The sequence below is a fragment of the Zeus faber genome (genome assembly GCF_960531495.2).
Source record: "Zeus faber genome assembly, chromosome: 21".
Lineage (NCBI taxonomy): Eukaryota > Metazoa > Chordata > Actinopteri > Zeiformes > Zeidae > Zeus > Zeus faber.
Genome location: NC_137208.1, coordinates 20,119,081 through 20,135,645, shown reverse-complemented (window position 1 = coordinate 20,135,645; position 16,565 = coordinate 20,119,081). Strand labels below are relative to the sequence as shown.

At 45.8% G+C, this 16,565-nt stretch overlaps 2 protein-coding genes across 2 annotated transcripts in view; one reads left to right on the top strand and one right to left on the bottom strand.

The window, feature by feature from the left end:
- Positions 1–8,264, top strand: part of tbc1d30 (TBC1 domain family, member 30) — a gene marked incomplete at both ends in the record, with an annotated part of 29,691 nt that extends 21,427 nt beyond the window's left edge. Inside the window, 10 exons of the mRNA XM_080022665.1 lie at positions 66–135; positions 232–330; positions 1,147–1,315; positions 1,693–1,798; positions 2,443–2,549; positions 4,083–4,222; positions 4,954–5,202; positions 5,682–5,759; positions 7,258–7,574; positions 8,007–8,264. Coding sequence (XP_079878791.1) covers positions 66–135; positions 232–330; positions 1,147–1,315; positions 1,693–1,798; positions 2,443–2,549; positions 4,083–4,222; positions 4,954–5,202; positions 5,682–5,759; positions 7,258–7,574; positions 8,007–8,264 — 1,593 coding nt within the window. The remainder of the gene's footprint in view (positions 1–65; positions 136–231; positions 331–1,146; positions 1,316–1,692; positions 1,799–2,442; positions 2,550–4,082; positions 4,223–4,953; positions 5,203–5,681; positions 5,760–7,257; positions 7,575–8,006) is intronic.
- Positions 8,265–10,204: 1,940 nt separating this feature from the next.
- The window catches only part of prkcq (protein kinase C, theta), a 17,507-nt gene continuing 11,146 nt past the window's right edge, over positions 10,205–16,565 (bottom strand). Inside the window, exons 8-17 of the mRNA XM_080022409.1 lie at positions 14,420–14,529; positions 13,877–14,006; positions 13,243–13,430; positions 12,137–12,310; positions 11,928–12,019; positions 11,738–11,800; positions 11,492–11,630; positions 11,182–11,370; positions 10,964–11,092; positions 10,205–10,841 (exon numbers count right to left, since the gene is read on the bottom strand). Coding sequence (XP_079878535.1) covers positions 10,683–10,841; positions 10,964–11,092; positions 11,182–11,370; positions 11,492–11,630; positions 11,738–11,800; positions 11,928–12,019; positions 12,137–12,310; positions 13,243–13,430; positions 13,877–14,006; positions 14,420–14,529 — 1,373 coding nt within the window. The 3' untranslated portion in view covers positions 10,205–10,682. The remainder of the gene's footprint in view (positions 10,842–10,963; positions 11,093–11,181; positions 11,371–11,491; positions 11,631–11,737; positions 11,801–11,927; positions 12,020–12,136; positions 12,311–13,242; positions 13,431–13,876; positions 14,007–14,419; positions 14,530–16,565) is intronic.

Sequence of the window (16,565 nt, the reverse complement as noted above, 5' to 3'; positions counted from 1 at the left end):
AATACACACCAGTGTGTCAAATGGAGATCCAAGCTCATGCTCTGTCTAACTTTTTCTGGATTCAGGTGATGATCTATCTGATTGACAAGGTGTTGCCCGAGAGTTATTTTGCCAACAACCTGCGGGCGCTGTCAGGTACACGCACACTCACGCATACACACACTCCCTTTCCCTGGACGTCTTTTATGTTTCTGAGAACCCCGGCCCCCCTCCGCTCACTGTTTCCTCCAGTGGACATGGCGGTGTTCAGAGACCTGCTGCGCCTCAAGCTGCCCCGACTGTCACAGCACCTCCATCACCTGCAGAAGGCTGCCAACCGAGAGGCTGGAGGTACTCCCTCAAACACACACACACACACACACACACACACACACACACACATTCACACAACTTGTGCAATAATATAAATGCAACACTGGAATTACACTGTACATACTGCAATCATGCAGTTTGTAAGCTAGTTTGTACTAGTTTGTAGTATTTCATAATTTATCCTCTATATACCCATAACAATAAATTATCCTGTGCATATTTTTATATATCTTCACTATTTTATGCTTTAATTTTTTTTTGCTATTTGTATATATTGAATTTCTTTATTTCTTTATTCTATTTATTTTGCCATTCAATTATGTCACTTTTTATTCTATTTTATTCTTTAATTTTATTATTATTATTATTTTTTTTTTTTTCAGACTTTTAAGCTTTTTTGTCTGGAGAAACGCACCAAACCTCACCGGAACTAGTTCCTAGTACTGTACTGTACTGTTAATGAAGCTGGTAGAATATAACTGGTTCGGGCTTTTGTTGGGCTGTTAGTCCTAAAGCCTATATTTATGTTTTGTTGTCATTTTTGTTGTCAATTCTATGTGCCTGTACAAGTCTGTAAATACAACAAGCACGTCATTCCTTATGAACGCTCACCTAGTGGCAGAACCAGGTGTTGCAGTAGTTACAATGTCTGGACTGCAAGGTCACCTATTCTAACGGTTAGTTGCTACTTAAAACTAACCTACCATCCAGAGATGTTTTTTGTTTGTTTTTCCCCCCCCAATTTTTTTTCTTTATATTCCCAAGACAATTGGGTTTTTGGTGACGTTTGCATCGACCGTATTTGACATTTCTCTCCGTGCGTCTCGTCCGCAGGCAGCTACGAGCCGCCCCTCACCAACGTGTTCACCATGCAGTGGTTCCTCACCATGTTCGCCACCTGCCTGCCGCCGCCCACCGTGCTCAAGATCTGGGACTCTGTGTTCTTCGAGGGCTCCGAGGTGCTGCTCCGCGTGGCCCTGGCCATATGGGAGCGACTGGGAGAGTGAGTGGGACCACTTCAAACCCACCCGCCATATCCAAACGGAGAGACTGGTTCTAAATATAGCACAATGCAAGCAGAGGGATAACATTTGTTTTACTTCCTAATCTGTTATGAGAGTATTTGAGAATTATTATTATTATTATTATTATTATTGTTGTTATTATATTATTATTACTTTGATTTGGAGGATGTAATGTAGGTCAGCTACTTGACGGAACTTCAAGTTTTTATTTTTAGTTATTTTAGTATTGTAGATATGTACGAATACTATATATTCGGTACTCATTTCTCTCTCTCTCTCTCTCTCTCTCTCACTCCTTCCACGTATGACTTTATATTTTCTCTCCCCCCTCCATCCATCATTCTATTTGCCGCAGGAGGATCGACTACTGTCAGACTGCTGATGAGTTCTATAGCACGATGGGCTGCCTCACCCAGGAGATGCTGGAGCACAGCCTCATCCACCCCACGGAACTCATGCAGGTGCGCGCACACACACACACACACACACACACACACACACACACACACACACTCTCTGTTGATAATGGTGATAAAATGAATAACAGTGGTTATTAAAAAAAAAAGAAAAGCTTAATAAAATAATCCAATGACACACCACCATCCTTTTTAACCACTGAAGTCATCAGAAACGAATAAATCCTTTAAGTGACTCATTCCATGAGTCATTCCATCTCAAACTGAAAATAATTACTGTGGATTAAATAAAATTCCAATTTAAAAACAGGCCAATGCAATATACAGAATTAAATATTCTTATCTCGTTCATCGTTCAGGAAGTCCTTCCTCACACGCTGAATGGAGGGTTGGAACATGAAAATGGAACGACTCTTTTTACCGAGTGTACCAAGTCAAACCTTTTACACCACTACGAAATAATCCTCACTTTCAGAGTGAAACTTGTTCTGCTGGCGCTGCTGTTCTGTCTGGAAGTGATGAATTAGTGCATCCTTGCGATTTTGATCTTGCAACACAAGAGCTCATTTCCATTCTTTTTTTTAAATTTTATTTTATTATTTATTTTATATGAATATTATTGGAATTTGAACTTTTTGGCTGGACTGGAACTTCCTCTGTCTTTCTCCCTCCCTCTTCCCCTCTCTTAGGAGGTCTACTCCATGGCGGTGTTTCCGTTTCCCCAGCTGGCCGAGCTGAGGGAGAAGTACACCTACAACATCACGCCCTTCCCCACCTCCGTCAGGTCCAATGGGAGGTGTGTGTCCCTTCCGTCCCCACAACATCAACATTGCAGTGTATGATTGAATCCCAATCAAATCACAATGAAAACCAATGTCATAATAGTCTGAAATGCCCAGATATAATATCATTTAACTTGACTCTGTGGAGGAAGTGGAACAAGAAGCTGAATATGTGAAAGGACAATAACAGACATGCACTGATAACGGTACATTACTCGCGTTAAGGAAATAATTCTAGTTCATATCTAGGTTTGTAGTATATTGCCAATTCTTTTTTGTTTATTGTCAGTATTTTTAGCCTTATTTGATCGATTTTTGTCCATTAGGTTAATATTTGTTGTTGTTTATCAGTAGGTGATCAGTAGGATATTGTAATAGCCAATTCAAATAGTTATTGTTGACCTTAGGTTTATTGTTAGGTTTATCTTTTTATTGTTTATTGTACATTCCCTATTTGTCTGTCCTCGAGCTAATCATTGGCTTTATTGTATATTGGCAATATTTATCTTGATAGAGTAGGAAAAAATATGAAATCGTCTAGTGATGTAGTTCTGATTGTTTCCACCTTTATGCTTTTAAATGTGTTAAAATGTGTTTATTAATGTACTGGTTTGGAAGTATTTATTTTATAATTAAAGTATATTAACTACATATATATATTGCGCTGGTAATTACCTTAATTAGCTCTGTATGCGCAACTGTTCAAACAGGGGTAAATTCACAAAAGCACTGCACAGCTTTTGTGGCCGCTAAACCTGCACAAATAAGACCAAAATAAACTGTGTAATTCTCGAAGCACCCACAAACGGTGGAATACACCCATAACTGCGTTGCTACACAAATAGCGCCGGTGCTATTTGCACCTATTTAAATGATGTATCATGCAAACATTTGGTGCATAATTGGCGCCTTTCTATGCAAATGGGACTCGTTGGGGAAAAAAAAGTCCAATTGATGAATACAGCGCTTATAGTCACACGCAGTTAGAGGGAAATTATAACCGTCTGTAGAGAGCCGGTGGTAACTGAAGCTCATTATAAGGCGTGTCCCATTTGGGAAGCTTGTGAGGCATATTGTGATATTTTTTCCTTTTGTCCTCCACTTCAAATCTTGCGATCGTCTGAAGGTCAGTCTAAAGGTGTGCGTTTGAAAACACCAACAGCACTGACCGACTGGGATATTGAATCCTTAATACGGTTTCTCTCTTCTCTCGCGTTTCTGTCACGTTTTTGAGGAATGCCTCTGCACCCCGTCTACCTCATATTTTGGGAATCGTTCCTTGAGACGGGACAAAAAGTTATTGCAAGTGATGCCCAATTCATGGTGCTATCAGCTGCCGCAATACATTGTTTGTAAATTCACCCCTGAGTAAATAAATATATACATGAATTATCTAGCACTGTGGAACATGTTTTTTTTTTTTTTTTTTTTTTTTTTTTTACATAGTTCTTCTACCGATTCGTGACATTAATTTCTCTGCTGTTTGACATTTAAAACACTTGGAATATTGAGGTGAGGGTGATGAAGACCGTATTGTGTTACTGCAGCGGGGGTCTGGGTGGCTGGGAGAGCGACGACGACGCAGACATGGACGATGAAGACTCGGTGGTGACGGCCCTGGGGTGCCTGGGGCCCCTCGGGGGCCTCCTGGCCCCGGAACTGCAGCGGTACCAGAAGCATCTCAAAGGTCAGTCTGTACATACACACACACACACACACACACACGCACTCAATTGTTTAGAATTGAACTCCAACAGCCAAAAAGCTTCAGACAGCCCAGTGCCCCAAATCTGAAGTTCCTGACCTGATTCTTTGGTCCATCACACTGCTCTTTATCCTCTGGCTTAATCTCCATCTCCTCCCCCTCCTCTCCCAACATGTGTCCTTCTCGCCAAACAGGCCTTTGCAAGTTCCAAAAAAGGATTTTGTCAGCAAAGCTGCTCATTTCTTTCCCCCTTATGAAATAAAAGAGGAAAAATCAATATTTCAGTAATTGACTTCCTAAGCATGTTTTGTGGGGCAGAATTGTTGGAATTTTATACGTAATCAAAAATGGATTAGTACACATAGGGTTATTGTCATAACCGTGGTTCGTGCTTCAAGATCCAGTGTATTCATTAGAAATTATAAAACACAAACACCGACGCTCTCTACTGAAAACTGAAAAGCACCTTTAATTGTCCCAGAAACAGGTGCTTTTCCACAGAGGAATTGTTGTTGCTCTTCTCAAACCTGCACTAACACTGATGGTTTGTTCAGCTGCAAACCTCTATCTCTCTCACACACACACACACACACACACACACACACACACACGTATCATATGTAATCGTATGTTATGAGCTTGATTTCCTACAAGTACAAGTAGCGGCCATTTTGTTTGAGTGTTGAACCTGTTAACTTCTCCCTTCCCTCCAGACCAACGCGGGGAGCAGGGGAACATCGCCGAGCTCAGCCCGGGAGCGGTGGGCGGCGGCGGGCCAGGAGGAGGTATAGGAGGAGGAGGAGGAGGAGCGGTCCTGGGCGGAGGGAGGGCGGAGCACCAGGCGGCCATCAACAGCATGATGATGGAGCGCATGAGCACGGACATCAGCGCGCTGAAGAAGCAGTACGCCCGCATCAAGAGGCGGCAGCAGCAGCAGGCCATGCAGCTCTGCATCCGCACAGGTCGGACAAACCAACCCCGAAACGACAAGCTAACACGTCAATATGCATTTGGTGGAAAAACTAAAATAAAATCTTGATTTGTTTTCCAGTGTTTTCCACGCGGGCAGAAATCTTAGTAATAAGGGGTAATGTGCAGACAGCCAATCGTGATGGCAAAATAACCCCCTTCAGACTGGTTATTTTGCGATAACGACCGTTATCCCGCTTATTTCACTCCTGCTTACTAAATTGAGACGGAATATTGATTTGAAATGATGTTAGAACTAGTGTGGCTAGTTTAAGAACTCCAGCTAAAACGTAGCCGGTTGTTATTCAGAAATAATATGATAACAGACCACAGACTGACCATCGCCGCCATCGACCAATCTCAATAGAGTGTTCCAACGAGCTGGGTCACAACAAGGGAGGGATAAGAACACGCGGCAGAAAGTGAAATTAACTTTATTTTAATTTTTTTACTTTTGGCATGTGACCCTCAGGGCCTCACATGCCTCAGCGACCCTCAGCGACCACACCCAGAGGGCTTTCTCAGGAACCCCCCAACAAAGCCGGCAATGGTACAGGCCCTCTCACTAACCGCACCGGGGGCTAAACCGGGAACCAGGGTTTCCGGAAATGAGGGGTGTTCACCTGTGCACTGATATCATTTTTTTTTTTTTTTTCAATCGATTAAAAGAGAAATGATCCTGCCCCCGCAGTCACATTTTGGCTCTGTTTTTTCGCTTTGCGTGCTTAACACCAGTTACTGTACCTCCACAATGGAATAATTCAACTCAATGGTGTCGTTCAGAACCCTCATAATACACACCGTCAACGTCAACGGAGGCGCCGGAGACAGACATGTTCCATGGGGAGAGTCGTAAATCCACTAGTCTTCGTAATCTCTTTTGAAAATGTCTCCCGTGCTCTAGCGACTTTGGTGGTTGTGTACTGTGAGAAGAACACTGTGATTCACTGCAATTTCCTTTACTCCCCCCGCCCTCCCACTTCTTTTTTTTTTTTTTTTTTTTTTTTTTTTCCTGCTGCCAGGCGACCCCATCACATTCTGCTCTTGGCTTTTGGGTGCTTGACTTAAGCCCTGTCCTAACTAACCTCTATGTGGACCCTCACTAAGCCTGCCTGGACCCAGAGCTTTTGCCCCTAATTCCAATCTATGATTTGTGCATTAGGTAACAGAATAACCACAGCTGGCAATGGATTTGTTTTTGGCTTTTTTTTTCTTCCATCAAACAAAGATATACATCCTGAAAACCACTCACAGCTGATTATTTCTTATGTGATCAGTTGAACATTTAAATTGATCAGCTTTTTAAAAGGGCTTTCGCACAATGTATTAACAGCTGACTTTGGTGAGAGGCCAAAGAACCATTCGTTCATGTCCTGAATGGAAGGGAAAGCTATACAGTTACCAACAGACCTATGGCAATGGTGTACCAGTACAGATTGACGTAGATAAGTAAGGATAACGCGCATCCAGTGCAGTCATTATTGTAAAAATGGTGGTCAAGGCCTTGTATCATTCTCAAGGCTGGCTGCGCATTAGCCATCTTAATACACGGATACTTAATAAATATAATAATACATTGAGATGGAATATATCATTTGGGTATTTTATAACTAGTACTGCCTAGTTGTAGCGCTTCAGCTATGAAAAATAGTCCCCAACAATGTAGCTCACTAACTTTGCCCTGCATATGACTAACCAATTTACTGTTAATGTGAAATTGGACACTTAACTTTCATCTCTTCATGTCTTCCATTGTAGTTTCTATGTAGCGCCACAAGATGGCGTGCTAGCTTGTGTAGCAATAAGATGTAGGCGGGGTGAGACGAGGGACGTGGATCCTGGTGGAGAAGTGGTTGCCTCGTGACAAACGATTATTATTAACAGACAATGGTGGTTATTTAGAAATAACTGATGATTGACGCTATTGACCAATCAGAATCGAGTATTCCATGGAGCTGTGTGATAACGATAGATGGACAGACAACACCCTCTCTTCAAGTTGAGTTCTTTTCAAACATTTCTATTCTGCGTGTTCTCCCCGTCCCCAGACAAGTGCCCGGCCACCAGCGTCCTGGCCTCCCAGCTGAACCCCTCCACACCGGTGGTCAACCACCTCCTGCTGGGTCGCAGGCCACGCGGCGGCCCACCCCGGGGCCCCCGGCTGGCCCCTGCCCCCAGCTCCGCCTGGTCCGGGGTTGGAGCGGGGGGCGGCGGCGGCTGCGGCACTGTCGGGTCCCCCTGGCGAGCGCACGTGCGCGCCCACCGCAGAAACGTGGCGCGCGCCCGCGCCCAGCTGGGCTTCGGGGACTCGGAGGAGCGGGAGGACGATGGTGGCGACGACGGGGAGGAGGAGGAGAAGAAAGTGGTGGATGAAGAGGAGAGCCAGCCCCCACTCACCAGGGGGGAGGAGGAGGAGGAGGGGGAGGAGGAGGAGGAGGAGGAGGGAGTGGAAGATCGACTGGCTTCGCTGGATCTCGGGTCCGGAATGACACCATCCTCGCCCGCCCCGCCCACACCCCCTCCACCCGGCTACTCACCCGGAACACCGGACCCCCCGTCCGAACATCCCTCCCCCCTCTCCCTCCCCCTGCCGCGCCGTCGCAAGGAGTCAGACTCCTCCTCTGTTTCGGACACTCTGCCCTTACCTCACCCCTCCTCCTCAACCACCCCGCCCCCCTGTCCTGAAGCCTCCCCCGTCACCCCTCTCTCCCCCACTGCCCGCTCCGCCGTCGCCCTGACTCCCTCCCCCTCCACCCCCGCCCTCCACTCCTCTCTCGCCGCGCCCCCCGCCCCTCGCCTCCCCTCCTCGCCGTCCACCCCCGCCCTCTCTTCCTCCTTGTTTCCCTCCTCCTCCTCCTCCTCCTCTTCTTCCGCCACCCCGCCCGCCGCCCCCAAGCAGTCGCTCTTCTCCCCCTTCCCCTCCGTCAAGCAGCCCAGGAAGTCGGCAGCGGCCCGCAACCTGGGCCTGTACGCGCCCACGTCCCGCACGCCCACCGTGCACTTCCCCCAGCTCAGCCGCAACCTCAGCCACACCAGCACCACCAGGAGGCGGTGAGGAGCAACGGAACAATGGTTTCGGCTTCCGTCCAAGGAGGGAGACGACGGAGCTGGTGGGCAGGAAAAAAATAAATATGGAGTCGCACTTAAATTATACCAAGATGCCTGCCACTAATTAAATTATTGGAGGTCTGGGGGAGGGGGGGGTGGACAGGTGGTAAAACTTGGTGTATAATGTCTGCGCCAACTCGAAGGAGCGTTTATTATGTCCCTGAACTGCCAAGGACAAAGATGCAATCAACACTGGGGGGGTTATAATCGCTACATCCCCCTTTTTACCGTGGCCTATGCAGGGGAAAAAGCGAATCTATCTAAGTCAAGAAGAAGGCGACTGTAAAAACAAGGGATTTGCCATTTGTTTGCTCCGAAGCTGAGACTATAGCCATTATACATATACTGTATCTCTGCCAAGTATTTAGCAAATGACCACCAACGACGTATCTCCAAAAAGAGTCTGGTAAATGGATTTAAAGGTCTGTATTTTGTTTTAGTTATTATTATTATTTTTTTTTTGTTATTAAGATGATTGCCCTTACACACCAAAACTGTCCCAGTCCGTCTGTCCATCCGCACGTCTGTTGTTTTTTATTTATTTATGTATTTTTTATTATTAAGATGATTGCCCTTACACTCCAAAACCGTCCCATTCCGTCTGTCCATCCGCACGTCTGTGATACTACTGCCCCGGACATGAGGAATGTTAACATCTGTGCCAGTGATATAGAAAAAAATAAAACAAAAAACAAAAAAAACATATCTGCCGATGTAAAGCTGATCTGAGACCGGCTTACCGAGCTTGTGTACCATGGATTATCTATGTCCCCGGGCCCCCGAAACTAACATACACGCATAACACATCAAAATATTGCTGCCACTTCCTGTTGCACATTGAGAACATACTCTTAGGTTTTATTGGCCAAACTGCACTTCACTTCAATCCCAAAGCTGTAAGGCGCAGAGAACTGTTGTTGGCTACCACTCACAACTTAAGTATGTAAAGAGTCATTTTCCCTAAAGGTTGTTATACTATTATTATTATAATAATAATTATTATTATTAGCAGCTTGGGCGGGGAACTGCTAACCCCCCCTCCAGTGAGCATCTGCGATGAATGTGCGTGTGTTGACGTCGGGGTCACAGACCGAATTGAGAACCTTTTACTGGCTACAGAGTAGGGGTTGACCCGGAAGGAGTCCACAACTGCAGCCCCCAATAAATAATATCTGTGGAAAGAAAAGGACTTGACTGTGTTGTGTTCCTAGCGCTACTGGAGATCCCGTCAACGTTCTCCTTCGGCTCGCTGCTTTGACCAGGTCAAGAGCGACAGGCTTCTACTAAAGCCCATGGGCCAGCTGCTAGAGGTAATCAAACCGCGACGCCGCAGTGATTGACCTTTACAGAGCCTAAGCGGGAGGGAGGAGAAGCTCTTGGGTTGCCAAGATAGAACTCCTGGGGCTTGTGCAAATGAATTGTGGAATACCCGTCACCGCGGCGCCAGAACTCCAGGAACGAGGCTTTTCATGACTTTTGGGGGGCGGGGGAGTGGGTGGGGTGATGTAAGATGGTCAAACCTCATTCAAGTCTTAACCCTATGGTTGGGTAGAACAATTCCAACTGTTGTGTGGAACCTTTCATTTCAACCCCCCGTTGCGTAAATAATCAAAATTCGTCTTCTACCTCCATTGTGATGGCCATATCAACCAGTCCGTTCTAGACCGTTTGCAATATCTTCATAAAGCGCCTTTTTCAGGGCCAAGCAACAAGCCTTTACGACAACATCATTGGCACAGAAACCTCTCCTTTCTCTCTCTCTTCGATGTGTAGTCACGGTATTTATGTCTAAGAGGCTCAGATTCATCCTTCCACGCTTTTGCCTGAACATGTCTAATCATAGGTGAGAATTTTGAATCGAGGGTTCCATTCACTCGGAGACCGGAGTCTACAAAACACTTTTCGTTTCATTGGAGAGTCATACAGTCGAGGACAATCAACAAAGTACAACTACAGTATTCGGGATCCAGATAACTAATCCACATTCTTACATCAAGACTCCTGAGGTGCAAATACATAAGTACACGCGCACATGTAAACATAAACATTATTTTACGCCTACTACATTTTCACAGATAACACTGCATTTATGTGTCCTATAGGGGGCTGTTCAAATACATTTAACAAATGCTTAAAAAATGTTTTAACTTTTTCCTTTTGCCTGGATGCAAGTCCATTTGGCCTGGGGTTCAGCTCGGTTTGCAGTCGATTACCAGGGGAAAAGCAACCATAACTGAAAAGTAGGTCGAACACAGGCATTTCGTCTGCTACAACGTGAAATAACCCACTAACAAAAACTATTGTCTCTTGTGTTGAATTAAGTGCTGGTTTGGAAAGGCTTTCAGGGGAGGTGTCGGGGAGCTCATCAGGGTGCGTTGATGCGGGCCATCCCCGGGTTGACAAAGGAGAAGTTCATGAACATGGTCTGGTCAACGCTGTTGATGAGGGCTCGGTCCACGCACGACAACTTGGGCTTCTCGTTGATGAATTCCTTGTCGAAGTTGCTGCAGTCGCTGGCCGATTTCTGTGCAGGGGGAGAGGAGATGTCCGAGAAGCCATTATCCATAATCCGTAAGTGCATGTAACACATGGTATGCCATTTCGTACTCGGCAAGACTAATTATAACCCACTGGGACTGCACTTACCACGGTCGGCCTGAAGGGCGGCTCCACCTGCCGCTGCTCCAGAGCCGTCCAGTTGGTGGCGCTGAAGAAGCAGTGCAGCCTGATGTCGCCTTTAACTCCCAACCTCTGCTCAGGCTCCCTCACAAACAGCTGAAAAACACGGGCTCGTCAGGCAGTTGATCCCTGTTTTATCGATTCAATTCTTACAACAATCCACTGAACGGAAGGCGAGCTCTGACCTGGACCATGATGTCCTTGGCGTCCCTGGACAGCCAGTCGGGGTAGTAGGGGTTGTCGGTCCTGATGGACTGGAAGAGCTCCTCCTCATTGTGCCCGTGGAACGGGGACTGACCGATGAGCATCTCGTACAACAGCACCCCGAAGGACCACCAGTCCACCGAGCTGTTGTACTTCTGACCCAGCAGGATCTTAACACACAAAAGAGTTCACAGCCATTGTTTTCCACAGAATGCATATAAGGAAGGTAAAGACAAACGGGGAAATGCAAAGTATGAAGTATTGATAAATGGATGGGGGTCATGCGGTCACCTCGGGGGCGATGTAGTCGGGGGTCCCGCAGAAGGTGGAGGTCCTGGCGTCCTCGTACATGTTCTCCTTGCACATGCCAAAGTCGGCTATCTTGATGTGTCCGTCAGAGTCCAGCAGGATGTTGTCCAGTTTCAGGTCCCTGCAGAGGGGGTCGGGGGTCAGGAGGAAAATATACATAATAAATATGCAGAGTGGTTTAGCGATCCGTTCATACGTCAGGCGTTGCAGTTCCAGGGATAGTCCCACCTGTAGATGATTCCTTTCGAGTGCAGGAACTGAAGCCCGCAGACGATCTCGGCTCCATAGAACCTGAGGGGAGATGGAACAGAGAGGACAAGGGAGGAGCCGTTTTGAGGAAGTAAATCAATAAAAACGATCCATATCATTGGCTACCAAGCTTGTTTCACGCCGTTTTGCACCGATATACTGAACTTACGTGGAGCGGTGCAGGTCGAAACTGCGGCAGCTCTGGATGTGAAACATGAGGTCCCCTCCGTTCAAATACTCCATCACGAAAAACAGATTCTCCTGGAGAAGTAGGTGAGGGGGCATTTTTTTCCTTTTTCTTTCACGTAGCATTTCATTTAAAATGTGCATGTGCCTTTGCGTGCCTGCGTTGACCTTCAGGTTAGGGTTAGACCTCACCTTGGTCTGGAAGGTGCAGTGAAGGTGGGTGAGGAAGGGGTGTTCCCAGGCAAGGGAGAGCACCCTCCTCTCTGCCAGGGTGCACTCCACGTCATCGTCCATCAGCACCACATCCTTCTTCAGGGCCTTCATTGCGAAGAACTGGCCTGTGCTCCTCAGCTCCGCGAGAAAAACCTTTACGGCAACGACAGACATGTGATCGCATTGATTGGTTGTTGACACATGAGCTAAGTATACTTAGCATTAGTTTAATCCACATGAACTATGAACAAAAAATGTTTCTAGACATTAAATGGTTTAGGGGCTCAATTTACTTACTTTGAGTCCAATATTACTGGTCAACAATATTTAATTCATGTATAGATTAGAAATCGGTATAGATCTATACATTTTTAAAGCATAAAATGATTTAAACAATGTTTATTACACTTCTGTTTATCTTTGTTATGAAGGTGTTTCTCATGTGTGTATATATACAGATCGGCCGCAACATTAAAACCACCACTAATAACCACTTATTTTGTGTAGTTCCCCCTTCGGCCTCCATAGATCAGATTTGTTGTTCCAGCACATCCCACAGACGCTCGATGGGATTGGATCCTAACGACGGCCATCCGCATGATGTAGAAGAAAACATGATTCATCAGACCAGGCACCTTCTTCCATTGCACCATGGTCCAGTTCTGACGCTCACGTTTATAGGTGGACAGGGGTCAGCATGGGCATTCTGACCGGTCTGGCTTCACAATTTGGTCCTTGTCAAAGTCACTCAGATCCTTATGCTTGCCCATTTTTCCTGCTTCCAACACATCAACTTCAAGAACTGACTGTTCACTTGCTGCCTGATACATCCCACCCCTTGACAGGTGCCATTGGGACCAGATGAGCAATGTTATTCACTTCACCTGTCAGTGGTTTTAATGTTGTGGTTGATTGGTGTATATACAGTGGTTGGTCTTTTCAGTAGAAGTTGCACTCTATAGATCCCCGTTGGAGTAATTTGTCCTCTGCATTTGAGCCATCTTAACCACCAAGATTTGAATGTCCTGGTTCAAAATGGGGCAGCAAGGACTACCTTTTCCACGGGTGTCAATTAAAGATGGTACCTTGCCAAAGCTGCCTTTGCCGAGCATTTTGTGTAGGATGAAGTTTTCCACAGTGAACTTGTACTGGTGCTCCTTCCGGGGCGTGGCGTAGAGGGGCTCCTCCGCCACAGCCTCCCCTTCCTGCTTGGGGACGGCGGCCACCGGCCCGCCCACCTCCACCGGCGAGTCCCATGATATACCCTGCAGCTCTAGGGGGGCAGGAACATAAATTCCATTTTCATATGTGAATTTATTTATTGATACAGAGGTAGATTGTTTTTGTTATCAATTAGGTTTTATTGCATATTGCCTTTTTATTCTTATTCTTCAGGGTTTTGTTAGTTATTTTTGGATTGTCTGTCTTTTATTGCTGAAATGCTTAGTACAGCCAGTGTCATGTAAGTAATGGAAATGGAAAATTTAAGCATTCTCGATAATGCAAGCTATAAAAAATTTAATTTAAGGTGACAGTAGGTCAATTATTTACGAAAAAAAAAATACATATATTCACAAAACCAGTTAAAAAACAAGATAAGTAGCTCTTCAAGATCAAAACGTCCAACAGAAGTGCGAAGTGCAAATTGCAGCTGCTCACCAAGGGGTGCTGGAGGTTACAGCTATTCTAGATAACAGAGACTAAATAACAGAGACTTACCTTTGCGTGCAGGAGTTGTGTTGGCGGCTGAGCCCAACACAAGCCCGGAGGGGACTCGGACCACGCCCGCCTGGCCCACCCCCACTGGCCCCTCTCGGCTGATGCTCTCACTGTCCCTGCTTTCTCTGGCCTGTAAGGGGCGCGTTTGAGCGCCATGAATTACACTGGATACACTGTTCCCAGCTTTCATAATTATGTTTATGGATTGATGCTTTTATTCTTCACTACTGTTTAATAATCTTAATCAAAACAAGCAGTATGAGAGACATATTAAGCGTCATGAATATTGATATCGCTGTTTTTATTCCATATAATTATTGACTAATTATTGTTTTGCGCATGTAATTATGAGGTTATGCTGTGTTCCACTGAAACTCGGAAATCAATACTTCAGAGGAAAAGTTTGCGGATTGATTATTGTTATTATTGTTGTTTTTTAATTCAAATCGATATCATTGAAAAACTTAAAAAGAGCCAGACTTTTCCATTATCTCCTGTTTTTTGATGGAAGCTGACATTTTGCATAGATGAAACATGTCTGACCTGCTGCTTGCTCTCGATTATGGCCAGGGCCTCGGCCATCAGCTTTTGGTTGACCCCGCACAGATTGGCCACTTTCTTCTGGCATTTATGGTGGACGTTCATACTACATTCTGGAAAAGAAGAGGAATGGCATTGACACGCTCTCCACACACTATCACATTACAAGAATGTGAACAGTACAATTTATAATGCTGCAAGGCTACTGTAGCATTCATGACTCTTTCTACCTCTACAAGTAGATTGTTTAGAATTATATATTTTTCTTACATCTTTCCCTACTTTACACTGATTTCAGCTAATTGAGTGTCTTTTTCCTCCTGTTTGCCACTTGAATTTCCCCAATAAAGTCTCTGGTGGGGTGGTGTGTCGGGGGTTGTCCCTGTCACACAGTGCTTTTTTTGTTAAATGGAACCTATTATGCTTTTCCTAATTTTCTGTCATACAGGTATATATAATCTTCCAATGTCGGATGTTCATATAAGATGTGGCCAAAGTGTCAAATAATGAGGTGAACTAATGTCAAATTAATCGCTGTGAACGAGACACTCAGGCCTCCAACCGCTCTGAATGCTCGGTTTATAATGTTTTTTTTCTACTCATCAACTCCATCCGATACTCTATGCATCTCTTCTAACAAAACCATTAAAAAACAGTAAATGGTTTTATTTATTTCATTTTATTGCGACATTTGCATCAAACAAAAAAGTGCCCGCGTCCAAGAGTCCCAGTTCGGTTTCCCCCACAAGCTTGGCGCACGGCAACAAAACTTTTAAATGGGGCCTTATAGATCTAATATGAGTGAGGATTCTGCAACTGGATTGATTATTTCTGGCCTAAAATGTGTTCAGAAACAGATTTTGGTGGACTGATACGGTGAAATAAGTGAAAGTTACGGAGTAAATACAGCCAAACCTGGAAGCCATGCTCAAACGCCATTGGCTCACAGAACCCGGAACTTGTTCTCAAACCTCATTGGCTCATAAAACTCGTGGCCTCAGGAGGGTGGCTCCTCACATTTAAACAGGGCGTCAGGATCACAATGGATGTAGAGGCATGTTAGAATGGCTAGAATACATAAACTGAATACAACCATATACATAAACTCAGCAAAAAAAACTTCCAAAACATATTTTGAGGACCTTCCATCCATCCATCCATTTTCCTCCACTTATCCGGGGCCAGGTCGCGGTGGCAGCAGGCTGAGCAAGGAGCTCCAGACCCCCTTCTCCTCGGCAACGTTTTCCAGTTCCTCCTGGGGGACCCCGAGGCGTTCCCAGGCCAGCTGGGATATATAATCCCTCCAGCGCATTCTGGGTCTACCCCGTGGTCTCCTACCGGTTGGATGTGCTCGGAAAACCTCCAAAGGAAGGCGCACAGAAGGCATCCTGATCAGATGCCCGAACCACCTCAACTGGCTCCTTTCGACGCAAAGGAGCAGCGGCTCTACTCCGAGCTCCCTCTGGATGTCCGAGCTTCTCACCCTATCTCTAAGGCTGAGCCCAGCCACCCTATGAAGGAAACTCATTTCGGCCGCTTGTTTTCGCGATCTCGTTCTTTCGGTCACTACCCAAAGCTCATGAACATAGGTGAAGGTTGGGATGTAGATGGACCGGTAAATTGAGAGCTTTGCCTTCCGGCTCAGCTCCCTCTTTATCACAACGATACAACACTCGCATCAATGCTGACGCCGCACCGATCCGCCTGTCCATCTCACGCTCCATTTTCCCCTCACTCGTGAACAAGATCCCGAGATACTTAAACTGCTTTACTTGAGGGAGCAACCTGCTCCCGATCCGGAGGGAGCAATCCACTATTTTCCGGCAGAGAACCATGGCCTCAGACTTGGAGGTGCTGACTCTCATCACGACCGCTTCACACTCGGCCGCAAACCACCCCAGTGCATGCTGGAGGTCACGGTCTGATAAAGCCAACAAAACCACATCATCTGCAAAAAGCAGAGATGCAATTCTGAGGTACCCAAACTGGACACTCTCCTCACCTCAGCTGCGCCTTGAGATCCTGTCCATGAATATCAGAAACAGAATCAGGGACAAGGGGCAACCTTGGCAGAGTCCAACACCAACTGAGAACGTGTTTGACCTTATGCCGAGAATACAAAGACTGCTCTCACTTTGGTTGTACAAGC